We start from the raw sequence: 27,644 nt of genomic DNA on the forward strand, positions 1-27,644 counted from the left end.
CCCAGGAGGGCAGCCAGGGAGATGCCCAGCAAGAGGCAGAAGTGCAGGAGCTGCAGCTGCCGCGTGTCTGCCAATGCCAGCAGGAGGAAGTGCCTGATGCAGCTGCTGTTGGACATTTGCTGTGATGCCTTATCATGGGGATCTGTAAGAAAAGTAATCATGGAATAGTTGGGGGTGGAGAGGACTTGAAATTTCCCAGCACAGCCTGGGGGGCACTTTCCCCCCACTGCCTGCCCAGGGCTCTGCTGCCTGGAGCTGTCCCTGCCAGCAGCTGCTTCCCTGTGCCCAGGGCTGGGCCCTGGCAGTGCTGCCAGAGCCCAGCCCAGCCCTGGGGGCTCAGCTCTGCCCTGCAGAGCCCTCCCAGCTCAGGCACTGCCCAGGGGCATCTCTGGCTCTGCAGGCTCTGATGGCAACGTCAGAGCAATCCTGAGGAGGCTGGAGAAGCAACACTGATGCTGCGTGTGAGGGGCGCTGTGCTGATTTCTGTCACTGCCTGGTTTATTAAGATGTCAGAGAAAATGTCTTTATTTTTTTCTCCCTGAACTGAGAGATGAAAATATACATGCAGATTCTCATCCCAGCAACGAAGAGCAGTACATTTTAAGAGCAGGATTTTCCCTCTTATGCATCCCCTGCCTTGCTGTTTCCCCTGTATAATCTACTTGGAAATGTTCTGCAGTTAAATGCCATGCTGGGAGCAATTCTGAACAATGCAGCATCCTCCCCACACAAGGAGAACACTCCCAAGCCTCACCAGCTGTCTCCTGCCACCCAGATCTTGTCCCCCAGTGCTGGGAGCAGCTGCCAGGGCTGGCTGAGAGCTGTCCCTGGCAGGCAGCAGAGTCCCTGCCCCAGCACAGCACCCTGGGCTGCAGGACCCTGCTCTGCAGGACAGCCCTGGGCACCCCTGGCTGCTCTGCACAAGAGACAAGCAGAGAATGTACTCACAGGCTCTGCAGGCATTGGCATGTTCCAGCTTGAGGAGATGGCTCCAGGAGCTGCAGCTGCATTGTCCTGCAGCCAGAGGTTCCTGTGCCAAGGGCTGGCAGTGATTGTGCCCCAGGCACTTCTCAGCCCCTTCCCAGCCCTGACTGATTGAAGCTCTCTGTGCCTCTGGGCTGTGCCCGGGCTGGCTGCAGGCAGTGCCCCAGCCCTGCTGGGCTGGCACAAGAGCTGCTCATCCAGAGAAATGTGCTTTTGAAGCTCTTCTTGGTGAGCAGGAGCTGCCTCTGTGCCAGGAGCCCAGCCCAGCTCAGCAGCACAGACACAGCACAAGGACTTTAATGAGCCTCTGGGGCTTTGTGCTCAGGCCCTGAACATCAGTCCCTGAGAGGGAGCTGAAGAAACCTCTCCAGAACTCCAAGGCAGAATCCAACTCCAAAGTTTCGTGGACTTTTAATGGGTCCCACTGAGGGACACGACTGAGCAAGTGTCCCTGGGCCCCAGGCAGAGCAGAGAACTGCAGGCAGTGATGACAGGTGGGGACAAAGAGAAGCCAAGTCTTGGTGCCCTGGGCCACAGCAGGGTCTGTGCCAGCAAGGGCTGGGAGGAGACACCTTGTCCTGAGGCCCTGGGGCCTCCTGGCACAGCCCCAGCCAGGCTGGGCACTGTCAGCCCCTTGTGCTGCCCTCAGCATCCCCCCCGGCCCACATCCCAGTGGCCTCAAGGATCTGCTGCAAGGAGTCCCTGGGGAGCCTTGCTCAGCAATGGCCCTGGCGGCTCCTGAATGCTCCCTGCAGGGGCTGCAGGTTTTTCAAAGGACTTTGGGTTTGGCTTTTGCCTTGGAGTCTCTGAGAGCTTTGTGCAATCATGGCCTCCAATTACCTGCTGTAATTAGTCCCTGGAGAGGCTTTGTCAGTAACAACACTCAGTGGGGCTCGTTAATACTTCAGGCTACTTCAGTTATTTTAAGGTATTTTGTTTTTTCCTTTTGATCCAGACTCTGTGAGAGGTTTGTGCAGTCATGGTCCCAATTATCTGCTTTAATGAGTCCCTTGAGAGCTTTGTACTGACACTCAGTGGGGCTCATTAATACTTTGAGATACTCAAGGTTTTTAAGTTACTCTGGATGTTCCTTTTCACTCTGAGTCTTTGAGAGGTTTTTGTGTAATCCTGGCCTCCAATTCTCTCCTCCAAGGAGTCCATGAGGAGCCTGTGTTGACCTCAGTGGGAGCCATTCATGCTTTGAGACACTTTGGGGTTTTTCCTCTGACTTTCACTCCTGGAAAGGTTTTTGCAATCTCCTCTCAGGCCCTGAGGTTCCATGGCTCAGCTTCAAATGCACTACAGGGCTCATTAGGACCAAGATAGTCCTAACAAACCATGGCTCTGCATTGATTTCCCTCTGCTCTGGGGCAGTTCGTTAGGAAGCTTTCCTGCCGCAGGTATGGAAAAATATTTCAAAGAGCTTCTAGGAAATATGTATCATATTTTATAGTGTCCTTTATTACTTTTCTTAGTATACAAGAGGGGATTGCAGCATTCAGTGACTTATACTGACCCAGGGACACTCTTGAGGAAGTCTGGCTTGGTCAGAGAAGCTGTGCCTTGAGGTCTGATCAGTGTGGACAACCTTGCTCCACATTCCCCAACCCCATCCTGTCTCTCCTCACTCACCTAGGACCTGCTTTGCTTGGTGAACTGGCTTCACTCAGCTGAAGAGGGATTTTGACTTTTTAATTTTTTGAAGCAATCTAAAACTCCTGAGTTTCCCCATTGCAAACAGACATCCTCCTCAAGTGTGTGCCAAGCCCAGGGTGCCACCGAGACCACTCCAGACCTGCCCTGGGCCAGCTGTGAGGGTGGATCATCATCCCAACCTGCACTGGGCCATTGCAAGGGACTGTTGCCATGGACACTGCAGGGACCCCACTGCTGGCTTTGGCTGCCATGGCAACCCCCATCAGTTCAGGTTTCCTTGGAAAGCAGCCCAAGGAGCCATTTCTGCAGCCAGGTTCCATGGCCCCTTGCCTGCAGAGCTGTTGCTGCCCTGGGCTGCCATGGCAACCCTGAGGACAAAGCGGTGCCAGGGCTGTTCCAGGTACAATTGCAGTGACACTTGTTGGTGCCACCAGGTGCTATGGCAACGGCCACGGGGACCCGTTCCTTGGTTTGCTGCCATGGCAAGCAATGCCCGGTGCCGTTGTGATGGTTGGTGGCCATGGAAAGCTGGCCTGGGCCCCTTGCTCAGGGCTGGTGTCAGTGCCCAGAGCCAGAGGGGATCCCTTGCCATGGCCACCTGCCCTGTGCCGCGCTGGCCGCTCGGGCACCAGGAACCAGCAGCCAAGGGCACTGCCAGGGCCAAAGGCCAGGTCAGCAGGACAGAAAGGGGCAGCGCTGGGCACTGTTTCCATGGCAACCGGCACTGGGGGGGACACCTGGGTCACCTGGCCTGGCAGTTGCCATGGAAAGCCCTGGCAGGCACTGAGGGCACAGCCCCTGGCACTGAGACACTGCTGGGCCGGGTGCTGAGCACAGCGCTGAGCACGCAGAGATGGTTTTGTTCTTGCTGAGCTGCAGCACAGCCAAGGCCTGTCCTGCCCCTCGTCCAGCCACGCTGGGGAGGGGCTGGGGCTGCGGGGGAGCTTGGCAGGGGACACAGCCAGGACAGGTGACCCCAACTGACCCCGGGCACAGCCCAGACCAGAGCACATCATGCTCAGGGTATGAAGGGGGGGAACAAGGAGGAAGGGGGAATTTTGGAGGGAGGCTTTTTGCCTTGCCAGGTAACACTTAGGCAAGAGGGGGCCCTGTTTCTCCAGTGGGCAGGGTCACTACCAAAGACACAGACACCAACTGAAGGAATTGTGGCATTTATATCATGCACAGCTGCAAAGAATTGCAAAAGGATAAGCTCAGCAAAGCACATCATCATTAGCAAAGAATTACAAAAGAAGCTCAGCAATCCTTCAGAACTCATCATTACATTTTGATGACTAACCCCTTGGTCAAACACTAGAGGTGTTTGTGGCAGACAAAGATTCTGGCTGACTATCAAGGTACAACTTACAGACACCTGTAGTACTTTGGTGACACCGTTCTTCATTCTTTTTTCTCAATCTCATTCGAATTAGGAACAAGAATTCTGTTGTCCATGGAGCTGGCACCTTTTTAATTCCAGAATAATGCCCCCAGGCCCTTTGCTGTTCAGCTTTACCATGCTGTCTGTGGCTAACAAGGCCTGGGGGGGCCCTTTCCCCTCGGGCTGGAAGGGGCCGGGTCCCAGTCCCTGAGGGGCACCCGGGCTCCTGGATGCAATTCCTGTGCAAGTCCCTCAGTGTCACAGCAGCCTTCCCATGGAGCCCCGTGGATCAGAGCATTTCCCAAAGGGGCCCTTGGGGCAAACAGGGAGATTTGGTCTGGCAGCGTGTGTAAAACAATATCCTGTCAGATCTACTTGTTCTCACACACAATCCTTGGCTGCAGGGACACATCCCCATTGTTCCTGCCCAGGTGTCAGGACTCAGAGTTGTCTTTCCCAGGAGCTGCTCCTTCAGCTGCCTCGGGAGGGCCATTTGGCCTCCGGACCCACACTCTGGCTCCATTATTAGGACGGCTGCATCCAAACCCTTTATCTCCACAAACGGTGGTGATTGGAGCTGGAGCTCCTTTTTTCACAATCGTTCCTAAAATTGCAATATCAATAATTGTGCTACCCTGTCATGGGGTTGAATAATCCAATCTTGTTTACTATTGTTTAACAGAATTACTGTAATTTCTCCTGGATATTCTGCATCAATTCCTCCTGCCATGACATGAACACTTTGCAAGGCCAAGCTCCAAGGGAGCAGTTACCAAAGCAAAGTGTCCTGGAGGAATCTGAATTCCTGTTTCAGTACTGATAGCTCTCATTTGCTTTGAATTGCTCCTCATTAATTCCAGTGCATGAAGGCCCAGCCCTGCAGCCTCTGGGCTGGCCCTGCCAGGGGCCATCACAGCCAGAACAATTTCCCAGGCAGTCCAAGTCTCACTGCCCATGGTTGGATTTGCAAACTGGGGGCAGCCGTGCACAGCCAGGGGGTTTCCATTTCCCCCGTGGGCCATTGTTAAGGGCATGGAGCACATCTGGAAGATGGGTTCTCCATGGGCAAAGGTTCCCATCTCCTCATTTTTTCAACTGTTCTTTTAACAACCCCTTCACCCATTCAACCAATCCTGCAGCTTGTGCATAGTCCAGTACATGAAAAACCCTGCAGGATTAATCACTGTATTTTTCAGAGCAACAGACAAAGCACTCTGCATCACAGTATCAGCAAACCCTGGGAAAATAGCCAATTTCATCCCTTCCTCCTTTTTTCATTGTCTACAATCTCACAACGTTGACCACTGACAGTAGGGCCGTGGCCAATCCTGTTCTGTAGGGTATTTAGAGTTACATCCCTGAGCAGCCAAAGCTACCAAATTAGTATTGTCAGCACTATTTCACATTATTATTATTTCATATGTAGATATACATATTGATATATATATAGACAGATAGATACAGACATATATATATAATATATATAAATATACAAATACATATATACATATATTAAGGTCTTATTATACAATAAATACATATAGTTATTTAGTATATTGATATTTCACTGGCACAAATGCAGCTGAGCTCAAGATTAAAACCTTCTTCTCTTGCTCCATGTGGGAGCATTCCAACAATAATTGTTCCTTCTGAAGGTGCTGTTTCCATTGGACTCTTAACAAATTCATCTTTGTCTGCCCAAACCACAAGTTCTTTTCCTTTTCCATGTGCAATTTTTGGATGCATTTGAGGCCATCCAGGGCTGCAGCCTCTTTTACCCGACTGCCCCACTGCTCCCACCGGGCTCCCACCTCAGCCCACTCCAGAGCCAGGGAACTCCAGGGAAGGGCTTCCCATCTGGGAATTTCTGATGGCACTCATTCCTCACATTGACATTGAACAAGTGACATTTTGTTGGGATCTGGCCAGACTGTGCCAGTTTGGTTTGACCAGCGGCCAAAGTCAGCACCAAAGACAAAGACTCCAACTGAAGGAATCAGTGTCATTTCCTGCAGTTCAGAGCAGCAAAGAATCACAAAAGGAGCGGCTCAGCAATGCACCCAACCATCCCCACCAAAGATTGCCTGCAGTGATTAGGAAAGATGCAGCAGCATTTACCCTCAGCCTTTACCATCGCCGAGACCCACACAGCAGCTGGGGAAGCTGTCACAGCCAAGGGCTGCAGAGCCACTCCTGGGCACTGGCAATTCCTGCAGGTGCCTCCAGCCACAGCTGAGGCTCCAACCCCGCTGGGAGAGGGCCCAGCTCTGACAGTGCTGAATGGACAAACTGACAGCACTTCTAGTGTGGCAACATCTGCTTTCATCCTCCTCTTGGCTCCCTCCCAAAGCCTGGCCAGGCCTCAAGGAGGAGCCAAGGCAGCTGACTTTGATCCTTCAGCCTCACACAAGGCCAGATGTCAGATTTCATGGCCTTGTCTGGCTTCTAAATACACAAAGGTCCATCCATGTTTCACTAAGGAGTGGCTACATCTATCACAGTGCTAATGACCAGGCATATTTCATTAGGGAGCAGATACAAAGATAACCTTTGGCTGGAAGGTTCATCCAGAGGCCACCTTTGGCTCAGGGCCTGCTGTTCAGGCCTCACTCAGGGCTGCTGTCCAGGCCTTGGCACTTCAGGGACGTGGTTTAGTGCTGGGCTTGGCACTGCTGGGTGAGCGGCTGCACTGGGTGAGCTCAGAGGGCTTTTCCAAGAGAAAGGATTCTGTGATTCCATGATGATATCCGCTGCATTCAGCTGGGGCTATTTTAGCAGCATTACTTTGCTCCAAAAGTTTCCTCTTGCCCAGCTCCTGTGGCCTGAGGCTTCAGCTCCTTCAGCTCCTGGTGCTGAGCTGCTCATGCTGAACGAGACCACTCGGAGAGAAGAACACAGTCCATGCAATTTCTTCTGGGACACGGAGAGGGGAGGCTGTGCAAACAGGAGCATTGTTTGCTGTGGCCTCCTCTCTGCCCTTCACGCCTTTCAGCGCTTTGAAGCAGCCAAGAGCTTTCTCCAGGAGTGCAATGGAGCAGCTGTTCCTGCTCCTGGCTCTGGCTCTCTCCAGTCTCTGCCCTTGCCTGCTTCTGTCCCTCGTGCTGTGCTCTCTGTTCCCCCAGGGCTCGCTGGCTGCTGCCCAGGACTGTGGCACTGGCACAGACCCAGTGCTCCAGAGCCTCCTTTCTGTGCCCTTGGAGCTGCCTGGGCACAGCAGCCTTTTCCATCTGCAAGCTCCCCATGGACAGGGAGTGCCCAGCTCCGTTCCTTGCACAGCCTCCAGGAGCCCAGGGCTGCCATCTCAAGTCCCTGCTGGCTCTGGGGGCTCCCAGGTGCCTCAGGCTGCTGTGACACCGCTGCACACGGGAGGGAACAGGGGCAGGGGCTGTGCTGAAAGTCAGCTCCATCTGCTGCTGCTGCTGCTGCTGCTGCTGCTGTGGGGTCATTTGTGCAGCCCTGGCCCAGAGTCAGGGATCAGATCCTGCCAGTCTCTTCCAGCCCTGGCTGCTCAGAGTTTGGGCCTTGGAGCCTCAGGTGGGCAGAGGCAGCTGTTTCTGGTCCCTCTGTGTGCCCGTGTTCAGCAGTGCTGCTCCATCAGTCTGTGCCCAGCAACGGGGAAAAGCCTCAGCCCTGCAGGGCCAGGAGCTGCCGGGCTCTGCCTGAGCAGCTCAGCCAGCAGGAAGGGAGCTGCTCCACATGGGAACCAGGAGCAAAGGACGTTCTTTTTATAGGACGTGTTTTCTATTTAAAGGAAAAAAAAAGGAAAAGGGAAAAAATAGTTAAATTGTAAAAGATAAGAATAAAATCCAAGTGCTAGTGAAAAAACATAACATAATGTTAGTGAAAAAAACAAAACATAAATGCAAAGTTACATTCTTTGCATTAAGAGGTAAATGATCTTTTGAAAAAGAACTCAGTTATTTACATTGTAAATGTACTGATGGCATGGATCCATCTTACTGACCTCAGCAGACTTTTAAAAGGTTTTGGGCTTTGTTTCCAACATTGCCATTTGAAATTGTGCTCAAAGCAAGAGGAAATTGCTTTGTGCCCTTCCAGCTCCAAGCAGGACTGGGAATGGAAACTCTGTCAAAGCCCAAATCCTTTAGAAGATGCCCTTCCTTCTCACCCTGTGAATGAGCTGCACATTCCCTTTGAAACTGTCAGGGATTTCTTAGAGACACAAAGTCCCACTTAGGGCTTTTTGCTCTGGTTTGGCAGTGCAGAAGGGCAATTCTCCATCCATCACCTCCAGACTGCACTGCCTCAGGAGCACGGCCCACTCGCCAGCTTTGGCCCATTCGTGGCACTTCTAGAGGAGGAAGAAAGTGCAATTGCGCAATTCCAGCCAATCAAGAAGGAAGAATGGGACAGACAAACACCCTGTGCAGATCCAGGCGTTCAGCTGGGACTGTGGAGAGTTTGGGTCCTTGCCAATTGGATGTGTGTCCCCAGCTGCAATCTCTGGGCCTGCAGCAGAGTCTCACTCAGCTGCCAAAGCAGAAAGCTCAGGCGCTGCGCTCGCAACGGGCTCGTCTGATGCAGAGCTGTCAGAGCAATGTGAGGGCAGAGCCAGCCCAGCTGGGCCCAGGGCTGAGCCCAGCAGAGCCCTGGCAGAGCCCAGAGCAGCCTCAGCAGCCGCAGAGCCCGGCTGCAAGGAGAGAAAGCAGAAAGCGCCCGTCAGCTGAGGGCTCCTGTGCCCTTGTGCCAAGGCCTGCGGTGCCCAGGCCATGCTGGCTGTGCCCAGAGCTGTGCCCAGAGCTGCCCATCCCTGCTGCCTTTGGCAGCAGAGCAGGAGGGCAGGACATGTGCCCAGCCTGCAGCCAGCCACGGCACATCCAGCCCTCAGCAGCTGCCCAGAGCAGGATGCTCCTGTGCTCGCTGCCATCTCCCAAAAGCTCTGATCCCACCCTGCCAAGCACACAGGGACCCACCTCACACCAGCCACGGCTGCAAGAAAAGCTGCTCCCAAACCATGGCCTCAGCCTTCTCCAAGGGCACGGCCCATCCACGCCACAGCTGCTCCCAAGCACTTCCCCATCCACACTGGACCACCTAGAACGCTTCCTCTGGAAAAACAAACAACACATTATTGAAAAGAGATTAGATGCAAAAAGAGAAAACAAGCAAAACGGGAAAAACTCTTATCTCTGTCAGGGCCTTGAGGAAGGCCCAACTCCTACATGGTAGGGAAAAACCCAGCCATGGCTGAGGGAAGCCCACACTTTCTCTCTTCCCCCCTGCACTGCCCCCAAAATCATGGTGATCCCAAAGCAAACAAGGGCAGCTGAGCAGCCCAAGCCCTTCCTTGCCTGCACAGCAAAGCAGCCCCTGCACAGGTTCTGGAGTCCCACCTCTGCTCCCACCATGGGGCTTTGTTTGTGTCGGGCTGGCTGCCCCAGCCCCAGCCCCAGCCCCAGCCCGGGGCACAGTGGGTGCTGGGGGCTGTTGGCAGGGCCAGGAGCCCACTCCCATTTCATACCCAGCCCAGCCCATCCCCACAGCCCTGCCAAAAAGCAGCTGGGCAGTGACTGAAGGATGAGTTGCATCTGCCCCAGCAAAGGGGGAACCTTTGCTTCCCAGCCAGGCTGGGCCGTGCCCAAATCTGGCAGAATTTCCCCAGCTGGGGACTCATCTGCAAATTCCCTGAGGAGTTTGGCTTTGAAGAAGGTGCCAGAATCAAAGTCCATCACCTTCAGCCTCCAGTGGCCAGGCTGAGGAAGAGCTTCTCATCCTTGATGTCATCCTGGCTGTCTCCAGCAGCAGCAGCAGCAGCAGCAGCAGCAGCATCCCCACCCGGTACAGCTTCTCCAGGGGCTCCTGCTCCTTCCCTGGGGGGAGACCAGGCTCTCAGGGCTCTGCCCAGGGCCCCAGCTGTCAGGGAACCAGGACAAGCAAAACCAGCTTGGATGGCGGCCACCAGTGCTGGGCAGAGCAGCTCAGCTCCAGCACAAGGGCTGCGTGTGCCCATCCCATGGCCCCGGTGCAGTGACACAGGCAGCACAGAAAAGTCTGGGTTCCTCTGCTTCTCATTGCCAAGGCATGTGGGAGCTGGAACTTACCAGGGCCCTGGATACTCCAGGGACCTGGACAACCCTTCCCAGCAATTGGGCAAATCCTAGGTGCTCCATCCACCCATAGATGAGGTCTTCAAATTTGCCCCAAAAGTGGGTCCAGCTTTTATAGGCCAAAATGAGCAAGTCCAAGTGACTTGATGGTATTTTTAGCCCAGAAAGCCCTGCAGCTGATGGCACACTTCACAATCAGCAGGAGACACAGCTAGGCCAAAGCCCAGACCTCTGCTGGGAGCCTTTCCCCTCAAACACCCTTCAAACAAACCTCCATGCAAGTCAGTTGGGAAAGTTTCTTCAAAGGAGACCTTGCTGGCACACAACTACACAGGGTTATGGGAAAGATTCTAAAGCAGCCACTCTGGAGTCAAAGAGCCAGCCCTAAAAGTCCTTGTCATGTGTTTGTAGCTAAATCCCACTTTGGGCGAGTTGAAGGAGTTTGGAATGAACTAGAGAGAAGACCTCTGAGTTTTTTAGATGATGCCATTGCTTTTTCTTCTCTTCTACATAGACAGGAAGGGTGAGTTTGGCTCCCATCTCCACCGCATGGCTCACAGGGCTGCAAGACTTGTAGTTCCAAGAGCTTTGAAGGATTTCTTGGCCAAGAAGACACGGCCAACAAGGATATTTATGTTTTGGAGCCAATCCTTCAATATTTCCTCTTAGGGACTCATGCTCTCGGGGTCTCTAGCTGCTCAGAGTGACCCCGAGATAAGTTAGAAAGTCTCTTTTCCCAGCCCGGTGGTCAAAGAAGGAGTAAGAGCTCTTCATTTCTCGGTCTCAAGGTTGTTTCTTGTATCTTATCTATAAAATTCTTTCTCCTGTCCTGCCGAGGTCTGCTCAGCAAGACAGTCGAAGGCACTCTGCCTCCCCCGGGGCGGTGTTATCTTTTTCTACTAAAAACAACTACCTGTACAATATTTACAATTACTTTCCCATACCTATCATCTACGTTAGACAGTGAGCGTCTACTCTAAACCAATCGAAAAGTGCCAACATCACAGCAGAAGATGGAGGCCAAGAAGAAGAAGGAGAAAGGCTGGACATGCCCACATTCCTCCATCTTGCCCCCTGAAGCCCCATTCTAAAAACCCCCAAAATCTATTTTTCCACTCTGTGATAAATTCCCTTTCATTTTGTGGCTTGTCATTCTTCATACAAGGTTGGGAATTGTTTTTTCCAAGGGCTAAATCAAAGGCACAGGCGTCTTGGGCTCTGTGCCAAGGTCTCTGAGCCCTCTGACAGGGTCTCGAGTCCTGCAGGGCAGCCCGAGGAATTTCCTGGCTTCCCACATCATGCTACAGTGGAAGCTTCCTTAGCCAATCATGCCATGACGCAACAAACCTACAGCACTGCATCCTAAACTTCTTGTTTACTATTGTAACTACTTGGATTTTTTCTAGATCTGGAACTCTAAAACTCTAAACATTCCTCCACTTCAACTTTCCTCCCCGTGTCTCTGCTAGAAACTAGAAATCCGCATTCTGGCTTCCAGCACCTGAGTTCGGAAGCCCTTTCCAAGGTCTCAGATCAAATCCTGGGTTTAATTCTAAGCTTTGCTGACAAGACCAAAGGTCTGACATTTCCCTGCATTTGGCTTTCCAACAACACTGAGATGCTGTTAGTTGCAGAGTGCCCGGGATCTGTCTTGCAAGTCAACTCTGGCAGGAACAAGGCGGCTGCCAGGGGGCTGCTTGTGGCCTCTGACAGCCCCATTGCTCAGGGCTTGCCAGCGCCCCAGCCCCTCAGGCCCTGCCCCAGCCCGGCCAAGCTGCCTGGCAGCAGCGCCGCAGCCCCACAGCAGCTCCAGAGCAGCCCCAGCCAGAGGCATCTGGGAGCCCTCAGCAAGGCAGGCAGCAGCAGACGGGCAGGAGGGCACGGATGGCGCTTCCTGCCTGGCACAGGGCTTGTGGCCATCTGTAGAGAGCTTTTTGGATAATTGGTTAGCTGAGAAAGGACATTCCGATGTGATACCAATGGATAAGGGTAAGAGAAACAAGCTGGGAACTGAGCAACCGATGCCCAATTACTGATGAAGGTCACAGTGACCTTCTCTAAAACGGGAAGACGGGGGAGAAAATTGCTTGCCAGAAAATGTAGTTATCCCAAGGTAGAGAAATTAGAAGAATGTACACATAGAAGCAAAATAATTGTTAAGAGATAGAAGTAGGTGTGTTTGATTATAGTGTGCTTTAACCAATAATGAGCTCAGATTTTGCAATATGCATAAGCTTCATTAACACTATTATAAAAATGTGTAAGCTTTCAATAAACTTCGAGATTTGCTATTCATCGCATATGGTGTGTCGCATCTCTCCCGCCGTTACGACAAATGGTGACCCCCGACGTGTACCTTCGGGACTAGCCACGGTCGGAGGCGTAAAAGTCAAGTTCAGGTCCTATCGCAGCCGAGGACGGCAATAAGCACCGCTGAAAAAGGGAAGGTGCCGGCCCCGGGCGACCTGATAGCAGGGCCCGGCTGATACGTGCTGCCGAAGCTGGAAAAGGGCTGCAAGAAGCGCGCTATTATCGTTCAACACGGATAAAGTCAGGCAAGCAGCATATGATTTATTTCCTAGCTTTTTATAAAAGCGTACGGTTACGGGTATACATTTGTAGAAAGAGCTTCATGGGTTGTTAGCTCGTGCGTATGCTCAAAGACTTTTTCGGACTCTTTGCACAGTGCATACGTTATCAGACTGCCGTATATTTGGGGATTAGTTGTGGCAGGCGGTCATAGATGCTGATAAAGCCGCGAGAAAGTTGGGAAATTTATGACGGGTCGTGCATGCTGAATTCTTGAAATATCAAGCAGGGGAAAGAGCTGCCCAGCAGGCTAGCGTAGCCCGTGAAAGAAACAGGAGTTACAGAGACTGGTTTGGGTCCCTGCCGACACGAGTTCCCGCTCCAGACAGCAGCTCCCTGCAGCTATCAGCTCCTGCTTCGGGCGGCCCCCCGCGCGTACTCCAGCCGTGCCGTCCGCGCCGCCTGCCCCGGTGTTAAGCCCTACACCTCCTCCGCTTAGCGGTTCGACCGTCCCCGGGTCGGACGGTGACCTTGCAAGGGCCGTTGCTCAGCAGCGAAGGGAGGCATGGGCGGCGGTAGCTAAAGAATTTATGGACACGGGGGATGAGGAGGCAAGATCGGCTGCTATGGAAATGGCCTGCCCGGTGATCTATTCTCCCCAGCCAGGGGGAGGGTTTCAGGCCACGATAACTGCCCTGGACTGGAAACTCTTGTCGCAGTTACGGTCCACAGTTAGTCAATTTGGGGTAACTAGTGAGCCCACAAAACAAATGCTGGATTACATCTGGGGTACTCAGGTTTTGCTGCCGGCAGATTGCAGGACGGTAACGCGGCTCATTTTTACTCAACACCAACAGCTTTTATTTAATGCCCATTGGCAGGCGATTTGTCAGCAATATGTCGCAGTGGTACGGCAGCCAGGAGACCCGTTATATGGGGTGACCCTGGAGGAGTTAATGGGGTTCGGGCCGTTTCTTAGAACAGAGGCACAAGCGTTGATTGGGCCCGAAAAGTGCAGAGAGGCTATGCGCTTAGCACGTTTAGCTATCGATAGAATTAAGGATCCTGGAGGAATTCCTTCTTACATGGGAATGAAGCAGGGTACGGAAGAGTCTTTCGGAGCTTTTATAGACAGGGTAGCCAGCGCTATTGAACGAGCAGGAGTCCCTGAATTCATGAAAGGGTCCATGCTTAAACAATGCGCACTTCAAAACGGCAATCAGCTTACCAAGAATGTGATAAATACCCTGGGGGCTAATTGGTCTATAGAGGAAGCTTTAGAGCGATTAGCTAATGTCCCGCTGGGATCACAGGCAATGTTAGTAGATGCTATTAAAGAGCTAGGGGTCGGGTTGCAGAGGCAGGCAGAGTCCTCTCAAAACCAAGTACTGGCGGCCCTCGCCCCGCTCCAAGCAGCTGCAATAAATGCTCCACGGGCTCCATCCACTAGCCGATGCAGGTGCTACCGATGTGGAGGAACGGGACATACGCGACGGGACTGTCCCGCCGTCAGTGTTTGGTGTAGCCGTTGCCGCCTGGACACCCACAATACCGGAATCTGCAGACGCCGCTCGGGAAACGGCAGAGCCAGCGCGCCCGCCAGCCGCCGCGCCCAGACACAAATAGCAGCTGTCACAACTTCGACTCAACCTGCCTTCAGCCCGCAACCACCGGGAGCCTCAGAGTAGACCTAGCAACAGCAGCAGACAGTGATTTTGGTGACTGTTCACCCACAGAAGTCCCAACGAGAGTAAAGAGACCACTCATTATTGATGAATTATTTGTGAGAGTTTTGCTTTTAGGACATTTCTCGGCTACAGTGTTGGGATTGTTTGTTTTATCTAGAATATTGGACGCTGGCTATGTAGGGGAAAGTTCTATTATGCTGTATATTCTTTTTCCACCTATGCGAATCGAACAATTAACTGTTAGATGCATTTTGACCTTTGTTAAAGGGAACTAATCCAGCGCAGCCTGTTCGTATAACCCCTGAACGGGCTGAAACACTGCAGCAGATATTAGACCGTGTTACACAAGGGAGTGTTCAGAGACGTGATTTTGATCTCCCTGTACAGCTGACAGTTTGGTGTAGACAAAAATTTTTACTGGGTGCACTTACTTGGCATAACAGAAAAACGGGGGAGACATGGGCCTTGGAATGGATATCTCCTCCACTTCAACAACATAAAACCCTTCTTCAGAAAATTGAAAGTCTAGCTGATCTCCTTAAAAAGGGTCGTGAACGGACAATACAGATTATGGGAAAGGAACCTGATCAGATACAGATACCAATGAAAAAGGATACATTGACATGGTATCTGGCAAACAGTATGGAGTTACAAGAGGCTCTGTTGGGAGCCGGTAGTGTGACTGCCACTGATGATATTCCCAATGTACCATTGAATTGGGTAGGACAATGGGGTTGGATTCAATGCCCAAAAAGATCACTGAAGCCCTTGTCGGATGCTACAACTGCCTACACTGATGCAGGAAGAAAATCTAAAACTGCTGCAGTGACCTGGCGAGAAAAGGGACAATGGCATCATCACATACTCCGAGCTACTGAGGTGGACACTTTACAAACGATGGAGCTTTTGGCTGTTGTATGGGCCATGATGCATTTCTCTGGACCTCTTAACATTGTAACAGATTCTTTGTATGTTGCAGGAGTGTGTGAGAGAATAGAGGATGCCTCCATAAAAGAGGTTCAAAACAGGAGGTTACACGAGCTGTTTATGCAACTGCAGAGAGCAATTAGGCTAAGAAAGCATTCCTTTTGTGTTATCCATATCAGAAGTCACAAATGGAATATTGGCCTGGGAGAAGGTAACATGCGAGCAGATAAATTAGTCTCAGTCACACAAGCAACTCCGATTCCCAAACAGACCATAGCCAGAGAGGCACACTCCATGTTCCATCAGAATGCAAAAGGCCTTCATAGAGAATTTCAAATATCTATGGAGGAGGCACGGGCAATAGTCAAAGCCTGTCCTATATGCAGTCATCATAATGGAGGCTGTGGTTTAGGTCTGGGAGTTAACCCAAGAGGGCTGAGCACAAATGAGACCTGGCAAATGGATGTCACACATGTGGCAGAGTTTGGGAGGTTGAAGTATGTACATGTTACCATAGACACTTACAGTCACTTTATATGGGCCACAGCGCAGACTGGTGAGAAAGCAGGGCAGGTAGAGAGACATCTCAGCAGTTGTTTTGCAGTAATGGGAGTACCACAGCGTATCAAGACAGACAATGGGCCTGCTTACAGTAGCAAAAGAATAAAGCAATTTCTGCAAATGTGGGGAATAGAGCACATAACCGGCATCCCCAATTCTCCTACAGGACAAGCGATTGTTGAGAGAGCAAATGGTACCTTAAAAAGATATCTGAGTAAATATAAGGATACCAGAGAGCCACAAGAGAGATTGTTAAAGTGCTTGTTTGTTTTGAACCACCTGTGTGTTTTTGGGGAAAACAAGGTTCCTGCTGTGATTCGTCACTATGTACGTGAAGCAGATGGTGTAAAGAAAGATGTGTGGGTGAGATACAGGGATCCCAAGTCAGGACAATGGCAAAGTCCTGCTAAGGTGTTATATTGGGGCCGCGGATATCTTTGTGTTTCTACTCCTACAGGACCTTTGTGGGTACCTGCTAAATGGACCCGAGCAGCTGTGCTTGATGGAACAGCTCGACCGGCTGAGCGAAGAGGATCGTCAGCGGGTGGGGACGAAGCTGCTGATCATCCTTCGACCGATACTTCTCAAACTGAAAGGACACTGTGATGCTGCCATCGATCGAGCAATTGATCGGTGCAAGTCTCTTGATAACGTATTAAGTTTGTATTCGATGCTTACTGAGTTGGAATTTAAGGGGCCTAGAAATTTAGCTTGTATTAAGTGTCAAGATAGACGCTGTACTGCATGGGTGCTGCTTTTCTGTGGAGGTTGTCAGGAGACTAAGTGGGTACACCAAACTCGTTTACCTGAGTTGTGGTGTGAACACTGTAAGTTCTATTGGCGGTTTAACTCTTGGCAGAGGGATCTTACATCATTCACAGGGCTGCCCGGTTTCCAGGGGTTACAATTGTATGAGTCCCCAGAACAGAAGATCCTTGCATGGTTTAGGTGGGAAATACAACATTTAGTCAGACGTATTCTGGGGATATCCCGGTCCTGTATCTTGCAGACTAAGTGTGGTAGAAATATTCCTCTGGCACAAGCAAACGTGATAGGTCCTATTTTGGTGGGTCAGGATCCCAATCAAGTGTGGGACGATTGTCTGAGAAGCTTAAAGGGGCTGAAGCTAAGGAGAAAGAGACGTTCTTAAGAGTTTATGACAGGCTTGATGGCCGGGTGGCCCAAAAGGGTGCCTGAGGAAATCAGGATGGGATGGAGACTTTATGTTGTCGCTTTATTAATTTTTGCTTCCTTTGGGCACAGTGTAGACCATCCAGCATGGGCCCCACCTCAGCCCAAAACTAACATATGGGTCACCCTGGCAAACCTAACTAAACAGGAGACTATTTGCCTGTCGTTGTCTTCCCCTGGCAATCCTTTCACAACTTGTTTGGTTGGATTGCCAGCAGATCCCTGGCCGTGCCCTTTACATGTGCCAACTTGTAAGGTCAGCAATGCTAGGGTGAGTGTGGACAATTGGGACCAATGGATTTCCCGCTTTCCTCTAGCACCACAGGAACCCCAAGAGTTAGAATTGTTAGGGTCAGTGATGGCAGATGCATGCATTCACTTTAACCATAGAAGCCAGCTGTCAATCAAGAACCACTCTAATGTTGTAACTTCCAGCATGGCTGTCTACCGAAATGCATCGGCCTGGTGCAGTTATACAACAAAGAGAGTGTCAGTCTCATCAAATGACCCTATTCAATTGCCAGCAGGATATTTCCTGATATGTGGAGACCGTGCTTGGGCCGGTATCCCATCAATGCTGCACGGGGGACCATGTACACTTGGACGGCTGTCTCTACTTACACCTAACATGTCCATGATTCTGAACATGAGCCGTCGCTATCGTAGAAGCAAGCGAATGGCTCATGCTTTTGCAGCCGACTGCCGGGATGATGTAAAGTTTTGGTCCCCAGCGGCCATAGTTGCAGCATCTTTCTTAACTCCAGGGGTATCAGCAGCAGGTGCTCATGCTATTTTAAATAAGTTAGGATGTTGGCTTGCTAAACAAACAAATGCAACTTCTTTAGCAATTTCTAGTCTTTTGCTTGATGTAGATTCTATTCGCCATGCAACGCTTCAAAATAGAGCTGCAATTGATTTTCTCTTACTTGCACAAGGCCATGGTTGTGATGAATTTGAGGGCATGTGTTGCATGAATCTCTCTGATCATGCACGATCTGTACACTCACAGCTCTCTGAGTTACGGAGGTTAACTGGGAACTTACAGGTGGAATCAGGCCTTGGTATTGATGGATGGCTCAAATCTTTAAACTTAGGATCGTGGTTACGTTCACTTATTAAGGTTAGCATTGTAGTAGCTATTGTAGTTTTGCTGTTAGTATTAGTTTTGCCTTGTTTTTGTATATGCTTGCAGAATATGGTGAGAAAGATGATAACTACTGCATTTAATCAAACTATGCTTGTTCAACAGAAAAACAGGGGAGATGTAGAGAGCTTTTTGGATAATTGGTTAGCTGAGAAAGGACATTCCGATGTGATACCAATGGATAGGGTAAGAGAAACAAGCTGGGAACTGAGCAACCGATGCCCAATTACTGATGAAGGTCACAGTGACCTTCTCTAAAACGGGAAGACGGGGGAGAAAATTGCTTGCCAGAAAATGTAGTTATCCCAAGGTAGAGAAATTAGAAGAATGTACACATAGAAGCAAAATAATTGTTAAGAGATAGAAGTAGGTGTGTTTGATTATAGTGTGCTTTAACCAATAATGAGCTCAGATTTTGCAATATGCATAAGCTTCATTAACACTATTATAAAAATGTGTAAGCTTTCAATAAACTTCGAGATTTGCTATTCATCGCATATGGTGTGTCGCATCTCTCCCGCCGTTACGACAGCCATCTCCAGGCACCGCTCTGGCAGGGATCCCCGCAGCTCCGGCCCCTGCCCAGCCGCTCTGTGGGCAGCACAAAGGCTTCAGCAGAGCCACCACAGGCCAAGGGGCTTCTGGCCATTTTCCCTGCAGCACTGCATGCATGGGCAGCATGCTAAGTAGAAGCAGGCTTTTCTCCACTTTCCCTATGCCCTACGAACCCTGGGCAGTAAAGAAAATCTCCTGAGAGTGTGTATATTATAACATGGTATATATTTCCATAGGGTAAAAGATAGAATGGAAGAAAAGAAAAATCTTAAAGAAAAGTAAAAATCCCCACTGGCTCAGGCTGCCCCAGCAAAGAGAGCCTCCCGGATCAGCTGTCCTCAGAGCTCCAGCAGTGCAGCCAGCCCAGCCATGACAGATGAGGCCGAGTGATCCATGCCCTGTGCAGCTGGTCTTGCAGCCTCTGGAAGATGGAATATCGCCCACTGGCTGTTGCTCGGAGGACATGCAGTGTTTCAAGGGCCAGCTCTGACACAGCACTGCTCATGTCCTCCGTCAGGCGTTCCAGGGCTGCAAGAGAGAGGAACAGAGCCATGGTCAGATGCCGGATCTGCGGGGAGCCCAGGAGAGCCCCGAGGCAGGGCCATCGCAGCCGGCTCTTGCCATGGCCAGGAGGGAGCAGGGAGCAAGGGGATCAGCCCGAAGCTGCTGGCCACCAATGGCCCACGTGGCCCTGAAATCTCAGTGTGCTGTACCCCCAGGAGCAGAGGCCTCCGCAGCCGGGGCAGGGTTTGCAGCTCTCCCCCCGGCAGCCCCTGGTGCCAGCCCGCTGGCCTCACTCACCAGTGCAGATCAGCTGCAGCTCTTGCTGCTGCCCCCTCAGGTGCCGCCCGGCCATGCCTGTGAACACAGAGCCTGTCACGGCCCCAGCGACACAGCTCCCTGCCAGCGGCGCTGCCGGCGCTGTAGCCACAGCCTGGCCCTTGGCGCACGCTGCCGCCCCAGGGCACGGCTGCCAGAGGGCGGCAGCAGCAATGCCCAGCCAAGGCGGGGCTCCACGGCGCCGGGCCCGGCTGGCGCTGCCGGGGCAGCAGGCGGGGCCGGGGCCGGTCTGCGGCGGGCCCGGGAGGGAGCCCGGGCTCGTGGCTCACCCATGAACCTGATGGCTGCCTCTCGCAGGGGCTCCTGTGGGCTCTGCAGGTAGCGCAGGGCCCGGCGCAGGTGCTCGGCCGCTCGGCTCCTGTCCTCTGCCAGCTGCAGAGAGCGGCAGGAGGGAAGGGTTGGCGCGGGCTCAGCCCCTGGGCCGGGCGCTGCCTGCGCCCAGCCCCGGCCTCCCCTGGCCGCACAGCCCTGAGGCGCGGCCAGCAGCCGCTGGCCAAGGGCTCCCGAGGGCAGGGGGCAGAGGGCCGGCTGCTGCCCGGGGAGCCGCGGTGCCGGCCCGCCCCGCAGCAACACCGGGCCCACGGGAGCCTGGAGAAGAGCCCCCGCGGCCTCTGGCTGCAGCAGCGGGCATGGGCACAGCTGCCCGGCCCCGCACACTGAGCACCGCCCTCAGGGGCCTTCTCCAGGCTGAGCCTGGGCGTTCTCGGCTTCTCTTACCAAGCACTCGCCAAACCTCCATGTCTGATCCACCTGGAGCATTTGTTCGAGATTCCGCCTCTTCAGGAATCCGGCTGCAGAATGCAGCGTTTCCCGGGAGGCCTGGAGAGCAGCAGAGACGCAGTCTTGGCCCCACAGGCCAGGGCACAGGAGCATCCCAGTGCCACAGCCTGGAGGAGGCTGCAGCCCACAAGGTGCCAGGGCAGGAGGCAGCCCAGTCCCCTGCCAGGGGGACAGCAGGTGGCCACAGGTCCTCACCTCAGCAACAATCTGATTCTCATCATGGCAGTGGATGTAGAGTGGGACCAGGCTCTGGCGCACGTGGGACTTCAGGGCCTTTCTTCCATCTTCTCTTAATAAGTCCAGCATCTCTTGAAAGACACACATGGAGCTCAGCTGCACCCGGATATCATCCTGTATGAGAGGAAGGGAAAAAGACCTCATCATCAGCTGCTTCAGGCCCCCCAGGGCACAGGCCTGCATCTGCACAGGGCACCAAGTGTCTGGGCAGCAGCCGGCGGTTGTGGCTGTGGGCACAGAGCCTTACATGGTCAAAGAGTGGCAGGAGCGCCTCAGCCAGCTGCAGGGCAGTGGGGGTGGCTATTGGGGCACCCCCAATATCCAGGAGCAAATATCGGAGCAGAAGAATGGTCATCCTGATCATGTGGCTATCATTTTCCTGCAGGAGCTCCACAAGACTTTCGGTCAGGCTCCCCATTTTTTCAGCCTGTGCAGAACACAAGTTTGTGAAAGGCCAGTCTGCTGCCGCAGGGCCCAGAGGCCAAAGGCCTGTCCCAAAGCACTGGGGCAGCTGAAGCGGGAGGCAGGAGAGCTGGGAGCAGCTGCCCCAGGGCCCCAAGCCCAGGCAAGGCCAAGCGACGGCGTTGTCCGGCCCCACGCTGCCTGCACGGCTTCAGCCACTGCCCCCTTCTCACCATCAAGGGATTCTTGCCCAGCACTACCAGGCCTCTGAGTGCCAAGTAACGCCTGGCCCTGTGCTCGCTCTGCAGGTTCTGTGCCATGATCTGCAGAACACTGTCACTGCATTCCCTCAAGTCCAGGCACTTGAGGACCTGAAAGGCACAGGGCAGTGACAGGGAGCCGGCCGGCAGGAGCCCGGAAGCGCACAGGGCTGGGCCCAGGCAGCAGCACAGGGCACGGGCACCGTCCTGGCAGCTGTGCCTACGAGAGGGCAGAGAGCTGGGAGGCAGCGCTGGCCTTGAGGCTCACCTCCACAAGGAATGCCAGGGCAGGGAAATCCCAGTATGGCATCTCTTGGCCGAGCATGGCGAGCAGGTAGAATGCAATCCCGGAACAAAAGTGTAGGGCTGAATGGGAAATTTCTCTAAGAAGAGGAAAAAGGAAACAAGACCCTGAGCCAGTGGGGCAAATCTCTCCCAGGAGTGACTCACAGAGTTCTCATCTTTCCCCACCACCCTTCCAGCAAGGGGACCTGGGCCACTCGGGAGTTGCATTCTCATGGGCACCCTCCTCTGCCAGCCTTTTCCAGTCTGCTTGGCTGTCCCACAGTGACAAGGCCCATGACCATGGAAACTTTGCAGGACACCCCAGCACAGAGCACAAATGTCAGAGGCAGTGGGGAGAAGGGGCTCTCACCTGGCCAGCAGAGCCACGGCACAGTGGTGGGTGTCAAGAGAGAGCAGCGTGTCCCAGCCACACCTGCGTTCCATTGCTACCACCACATCCTCACAGCGGAGAAGGCAGAGCAGGGACTTCAGGGTGCGCACTGCAAACCTGTGTGCACAGCAAAGGCCAGGTGACGCTGGCAGCACTGGCTCCTTGGCAGGCCACGTGGCAGGGACAGGAGGACTGGCATGGAGCACCTGTTGGGGCTGGTGGCAAGGCCGTGCTCTTGTTGGCATTGCTTCCAGAAGGCATCGACCTCCTCTGGCATCTCCAAGGTGCTGGAGAACACTTGGAAGAGCAGATGCACAAATAGGCGGGGGAAATACACCTTCAATATACGTGGCAGACAGGGCACCTGCAGGATCTTCCACATCACCACGGTTGCCTGCAAGGGACAAAGGCCCCCGAGACAGCGCTCAGTGCCCAGGTGTCTGTGTGGCAGGGCCCGAGCGTGGCAGGGAGAGGCCCGGAGAGACCTTGGCAGGGGGAGCACGGGGCCTGCTGGGCCTGAAGCTGCCCCTGGGCCAGGTTTCAGGCCAGCGCCTGAGGCAGGCAGATGCAGTGGTGGAAGGAGGATGGAGAGCTGCTGGAGTGGCGGCCTTGGGGCCAGCAAAGGCCACTTGCAGAAACTCACAGCCAGGTTAAAGACAGCCGTTTGGTCCCCATCGGAGGTGCACGTGCTGTGCTCTGGCCAGCTCCCCAGCACATCCAGGAGGATCAGCTGTGCCAGCTCAGCAGTCCTGGCTGAGCCCATGATGGTCTTCCACATGGCCATGGCAGCTCTGGGGGGTGAGAGCTCTGTCTCAGGGGGGTCTCAGACACAGCACCGTGGGGAGCTGAGCTGGCTGCCAGCTCTGCCTCTGCCCACTGGCCCTGGCCAGCAGCAGCCAGGCAGCCCAGGCCTGTGGGGACAGAGCCCTGAGGGGCAGGGAGGGAGCATGGCAGCAGGCTCAGGGGCTGACGTGCCAGGGCTGGGAAAGGCAGCAGCCAGAGGCCCCTGGAAGTCTCTGTTGCTCAGACACCTGCAGCAGGCTGTACAGGCTGATGGGCTGGGGAGGCCTGAGCCCTCTGGGCAGGTGGGCCCCATACCTGTCACAGGATGGGGCCACACGCAGCAGCGTCAGGACTGCGTCATCTGGCTGTGCTTCCGTCAGATCCAGCAGGGCCTCGTCCAGCCTGGCTTCAGCACAATCATTGGCCACGAGCCACTGGTGGATGTACCTCACCATGGCAGGCACCTGGAGAAGGCACAGGGAGACTTGGAAAGCTGCCAGGGGGAGCAATGTTCCCAGCTTGCCCAGAGAAGTGCTTCCCTTCCCAGCGCACTGCCATGTGGCCTCAAAGGCTCACAGCAACCAGCATGTGTGGCTTGGGAGGCCAAGCAATTCCTGGGAGGATCAAACCCTGACCACAGGCTGCTTACTTGGTTTGGATAGTAAAAACCTTCCTCTACAAGCATACACAGGAGGGCAGCACTGGGCTTGGTTTTGAAGATGGGCGAGTATGGTCTGAGCCCAGTGCCCATGGCCATGGTCTCTTCCTCCTGCATTCTCTTGATGAATTTGCAGATGAACTGTAGGAGAAGGGCAGGAAGCCGGGGATGTTGCATGGAGTGCTGCACACACGGTGCTGGGCTGAGCAGTGACAGCAGGCCCAGCCAAGGTGGGGGTGGCTGCAGGTACCTGCGCTGTGCTGCGGAAGCGGCCACGGCTGGATTCCTGCTCTTGTGTGCACTCCAGGGCTGCATCTGGCAAAGAGCGAGCGCAGCCAGAGCTGAGGGGCTGCGGGAGAGGCCGGAGAACACAGGCCAGCCCTGTGCTGGCCAGGCAGGGAGAGCCCCGGGATGGCCCAGGGGATGGAGCGCGGCCACTGCAGGGTGTCTGCCCAGGCCCTCTTCCGTCCTGTCCATGGGCATTTCCCCAGGGGATAGGATGGCATGGCATGGCATGGCATGGCATGGCATGGCATGGCATGGGGTCAAGCTGGCTGCAGACGCCAACCCTGTGGACCAGCTCTGCCACTCACCCTCCTGCGGTGGCTGGAACGGCACCACCTCCTCGGTCTCCTGTGCTGGGGCAGCTGCAGGGCCTTCTTCCTCCTCCTCCTCCACCCAGGCCAGCTTGGGCACTCTCGGGGGTCTCTGCTCCATATCTCAGACTGGATTTGTGGCTATTTGCAGGTGAGATGCCTTGCAAAAGCTCTAAGTCACCAAGTGCTGCCTGGAAGGCACCTCCAAGACAGAAGCCTCAGGAAGGCTGCAGGACGGCAAGTCCTGCGCTTGGGCTCAAGGGCTCCTGCCACAAGGACAGGAGACTCCTGTCAAGGATTGGGCTCTGGCCTCGAAGGCTCCTGCAGAAGAGAAGCCTCAGGGAGACCACGGGTCAGCAAGTCCTGTGGTCTGGCCTCGAGGTCACCTGCAGGAATAACGCCTCGCAAAGGCTCCGGGTCAGACAGGAACGAGGGCGCTGTGCGGGGGCTCCTCCCGGCACCGCTCTGTCCCGTTCTGCCCCGTTGCCTGTTCCCAGCAGCCGGGCAGGCTTCTATTTCCCACGTGTCACAAAGGGCCCTTGGACACCCGTTCTATGCCACAGTGACCGTGCTGCAGCGTGTCACAAAGGGCCCCTGCACACACTGCCCCCTGCCCTGGGGCTGCCCCCAGCCCAGCCAAAGTGGCCCAGGCTGGAAGGAATGCCTGGCCCCAGGTGTCTAAGGCAGCCCCACAGGATCTTTAGGAAGGGCTCAGAGCATCAGCAAACGCTGCCCTGCTCTGCGGGCTCAGGGCAGCAGAAGGAGCCCCAGGGCTGCCGACGCAGCCGCGCTGGGAAGGGCACGGGGCCTTCCAGGGAAGCTGGCACGGCCTCCTTGGGACACCTCCCGGCTGGTGGCCATCCTAAACCCACGGGTGTGACACAGACAAGGAATGTGTGGGCCAGGGCACAAATGCTGCTCTGAGCCCTGGGGCCCGGGCAGCGCTGACAGCAGCAGCTGTGGCAGAGTCCCTGCCCAAGCAGAGCTGCCACCCCCGAGCCCTGGCAGCGCTGGTGCCCGTCTCCTGCCCCAGAGACCTGTGCCCCCGGGGGGCTGCTGTGCCACAGGGAGCCAAAGCCCACGTGCATTGGGGGCTGATGGCAGCAGCACCTGCAGCAACTGCTGGCAACACTTGGTCTCTGTCAGAAGCTCTTACTCTGTGCTGGAATTATTTTCTCATTGAAGTCATTTCCTGCACCACAAACACATCTTTGCCATGAAGACACAGAAGAATCTGGCATTAAGGAATCCTCACTTCAGGAAAGTTGTACTTCCCATTGCTCAGCTCAAGTAGTTCCAAAATTTGCAAACTTCCCAAATTTATTGGGATGGCCTGAGAATGTGACTGGTCTACAAGTTTGTGTCCCATCCTGAAGCAGCAACTCATTTGCCTTATCATCCATTGAATGTCACTTTAGAAAACATAACACTACACAGAGCCAAAAAGAAGACCATTCTTTGATTTGCAAATGGATTTTGATGAAGGGATGATAATCTCCTAATTTTCTTAAGGAATAAAAACTCTCAAGGAATGAAAGACCACTCAGTGTTACAAGAGTAACCCAAACAAATGAGTAGATGGCAAAAGGGCTGATCCTCCCCCAGTACAGATATCTAAGTGGCCAATAAAGTACAGCTCTCCCCTCTTGTTCCCTGCAGGGGAAACAGGACCATGAATAGAAATAGTCACAGATATTCTTTCTGCCCTCCATAACCAAAGCTGTGCCAAAGCATAGATGCTGCCTTCAAACTGACTCAAATTCCAGCCCAGACCTCTCACCTTCCAGACAACTCCTTCCCCAACACCCCACCAACACCTACCCCCCAAAATCCCACACAGAAGCCCTCAACACCTCACCAGCAGCCCCAGCTGTGCCTGTACCTCTGCAGAGCTTTCCCAGCCTCCAGCAGACGCCCTGGTTCCCTGCACGTGCCGTGGGCTGGCACTCAGGAGGATCTGCTCCAAGGCCTTCCCCGGTGGCAGCTCAGGCTGCCAGGCCTGTGGTTCCTGGATCACCCTTCCCAGCGAGCCTTCCTGGGCACGGCTGTTCCATGGGCACCTCTGCGCTCAGCTCGGACTGCTCCACTCAGCCAGGGCTGCTGGGAAAGGATCCAGAGCAGCCTGGCCAGCTCTTTCTCCAGCTCCCTCTTCACTCTTGGGGGAGCTAGAACATCCCACAGGAAAGCAACTGGTGCCACAAGGAGTGGGCAGCATCAGGCAGCTCTGGGGAGGCGCCTCAGCACTGCTGTATCCTGAGGGAACGCTGCTGGCCATGCCCTGTGTGTGTCTGCAAAAGCTTCAAATCAGCTGCCTCAGCTCCCAGGGCCTCTCTTGGCCAGCATCCTGACGTGGGTGCAGGGCTGCTGCCAGGCACTGCTGGGACCCAGCGGGACAGGAGCGGCTGTCTCGTGTCCACAGAGCAGCCCTGACACAGCCAGGGCCATCCCGAAAGCAGACAAACGCTCACGGGTCAGCAGAGAGGAGCAAGGAACACTGGGCTGCTCTCAGGGGATCTCAGCTGGGCTCACTCCACCACACGCCCCCATTTTGAGGCTGCTGACGCCCAGCTGCCAGAAATGCCCACCTTGTTCTCTCCAAGATGCACAGAGAGAGCCAATGAGCAGGACACCTTGGGAGGCTTTTTCTGAGTGCAGGGACACACCAAGATCAGCCAAGGCTCTCCTCGCTGCCTGGCCCACACAGCCCAGCTCTGTGCTGGCCCTGGGCCACAGCAGCTCCCACCAAGCAGGAGGCAAATGCCTTTTGCCAAGAGTTGAAACACAGCAGACAGGAAAGATGTGAAAAGTGTGTGTGCAAAGGCCTTTTAATTCACAGCTCTCACAGAGAGCTTTGGGGCTCATGGCTGGACAGAGATGCTCCTGCTCACACCTCTGTCCAAAGGGAGGGAACACACCTGCTGCAGGTGCTTGGCTTGGTCTCTGCAGGTCCAGGCGGATGCCAAACCTGCTCTTCACAGCCTTCTCTCTTGCCCTGCTCCTCTGACAAGTGCAACGGGCCTCAAGGACTGAAAGGAGCACAGAGAGCCAAAGGGGGACACTCGCACCTGCCTCACTGGGAGCTCCCTGGGAAGCACTTTCCTTGAGAAGCAAGCCCCTTTCCTCCAAAGGCATTTCCCCAAATGTGTGGCTTTCCTGGGCAACACCAACACACCCTTAAGAAAAGCTGGCAAGGCTGAATGACTCCAGGTCCTTTCAGGACAGGCACTCCAGCTCTAGCTCGTATTCCCCCAAGTGTGTGTCCAGGTGCAGGTTCAGAGGTGCAGCCCCAGGCCCTCTACAAACACAAGCTGCCCGCTGCCTCTTCCCCTGCCTCAGCTCCTGCCTGTGCTCACAGCACCAAAACCAGGCTGTTCCCAGCCAGAGCCCAGAGCCCTGTCCCCACAGGATGCTCTTGCCAGCACCTTCCAGGACTCTCTGCTGTGCACACAGCGCTTTTCATGCCCTCTCCCAACAGGCTTTGGAACACAGAGCACAACCTGGCTAGCTCTGCCACCAGCACAGCCCCAACACCGGCGGAGGAAGAAGCAGCAGGGGTTGATTTGCGGCCATGCCCAAGAGAGAGTGGAAGGGTGCCCTCCCTCTGCTCTCCCTTGGTTGGCTTTCTGACTGGCTCTGAGCCTGGGGCTGCCATTCCTCACTTGTGGGGACCAGAACCACAGCCGGGATCCCGGCACTGCCTGACAGCGCTCCGGGCACCAGCACGGCCG

The 27,644-nt window shown here is 54.3% G+C and overlaps 1 protein-coding gene across 1 annotated transcript in view; it reads right to left on the minus strand.

Moving 5' to 3' along the window:
* LOC143693006 (olfactory receptor 14J1-like) overlaps positions 1-27,644 on the minus strand; it is a 37,455-nt gene that overhangs the window by 817 nt on the left and 8,994 nt on the right. Inside the window, exons 2-3 of the mRNA XM_077173090.1 lie at positions 26,832-26,916; positions 33-142 (exon numbers count right to left, since the gene is read on the minus strand). Of these exons, the coding sequence (XP_077029205.1) occupies positions 33-142; positions 26,832-26,916 (195 nt within the window). The remainder of the gene's footprint in view (positions 1-32; positions 143-26,831; positions 26,917-27,644) is intronic.

The sequence above is a fragment of the Agelaius phoeniceus genome, unplaced genomic scaffold (genome assembly GCF_051311805.1).
Source record: "Agelaius phoeniceus isolate bAgePho1 unplaced genomic scaffold, bAgePho1.hap1 Scaffold_113, whole genome shotgun sequence".
Classification (NCBI taxonomy): domain Eukaryota; kingdom Metazoa; phylum Chordata; class Aves; order Passeriformes; family Icteridae; genus Agelaius; species Agelaius phoeniceus.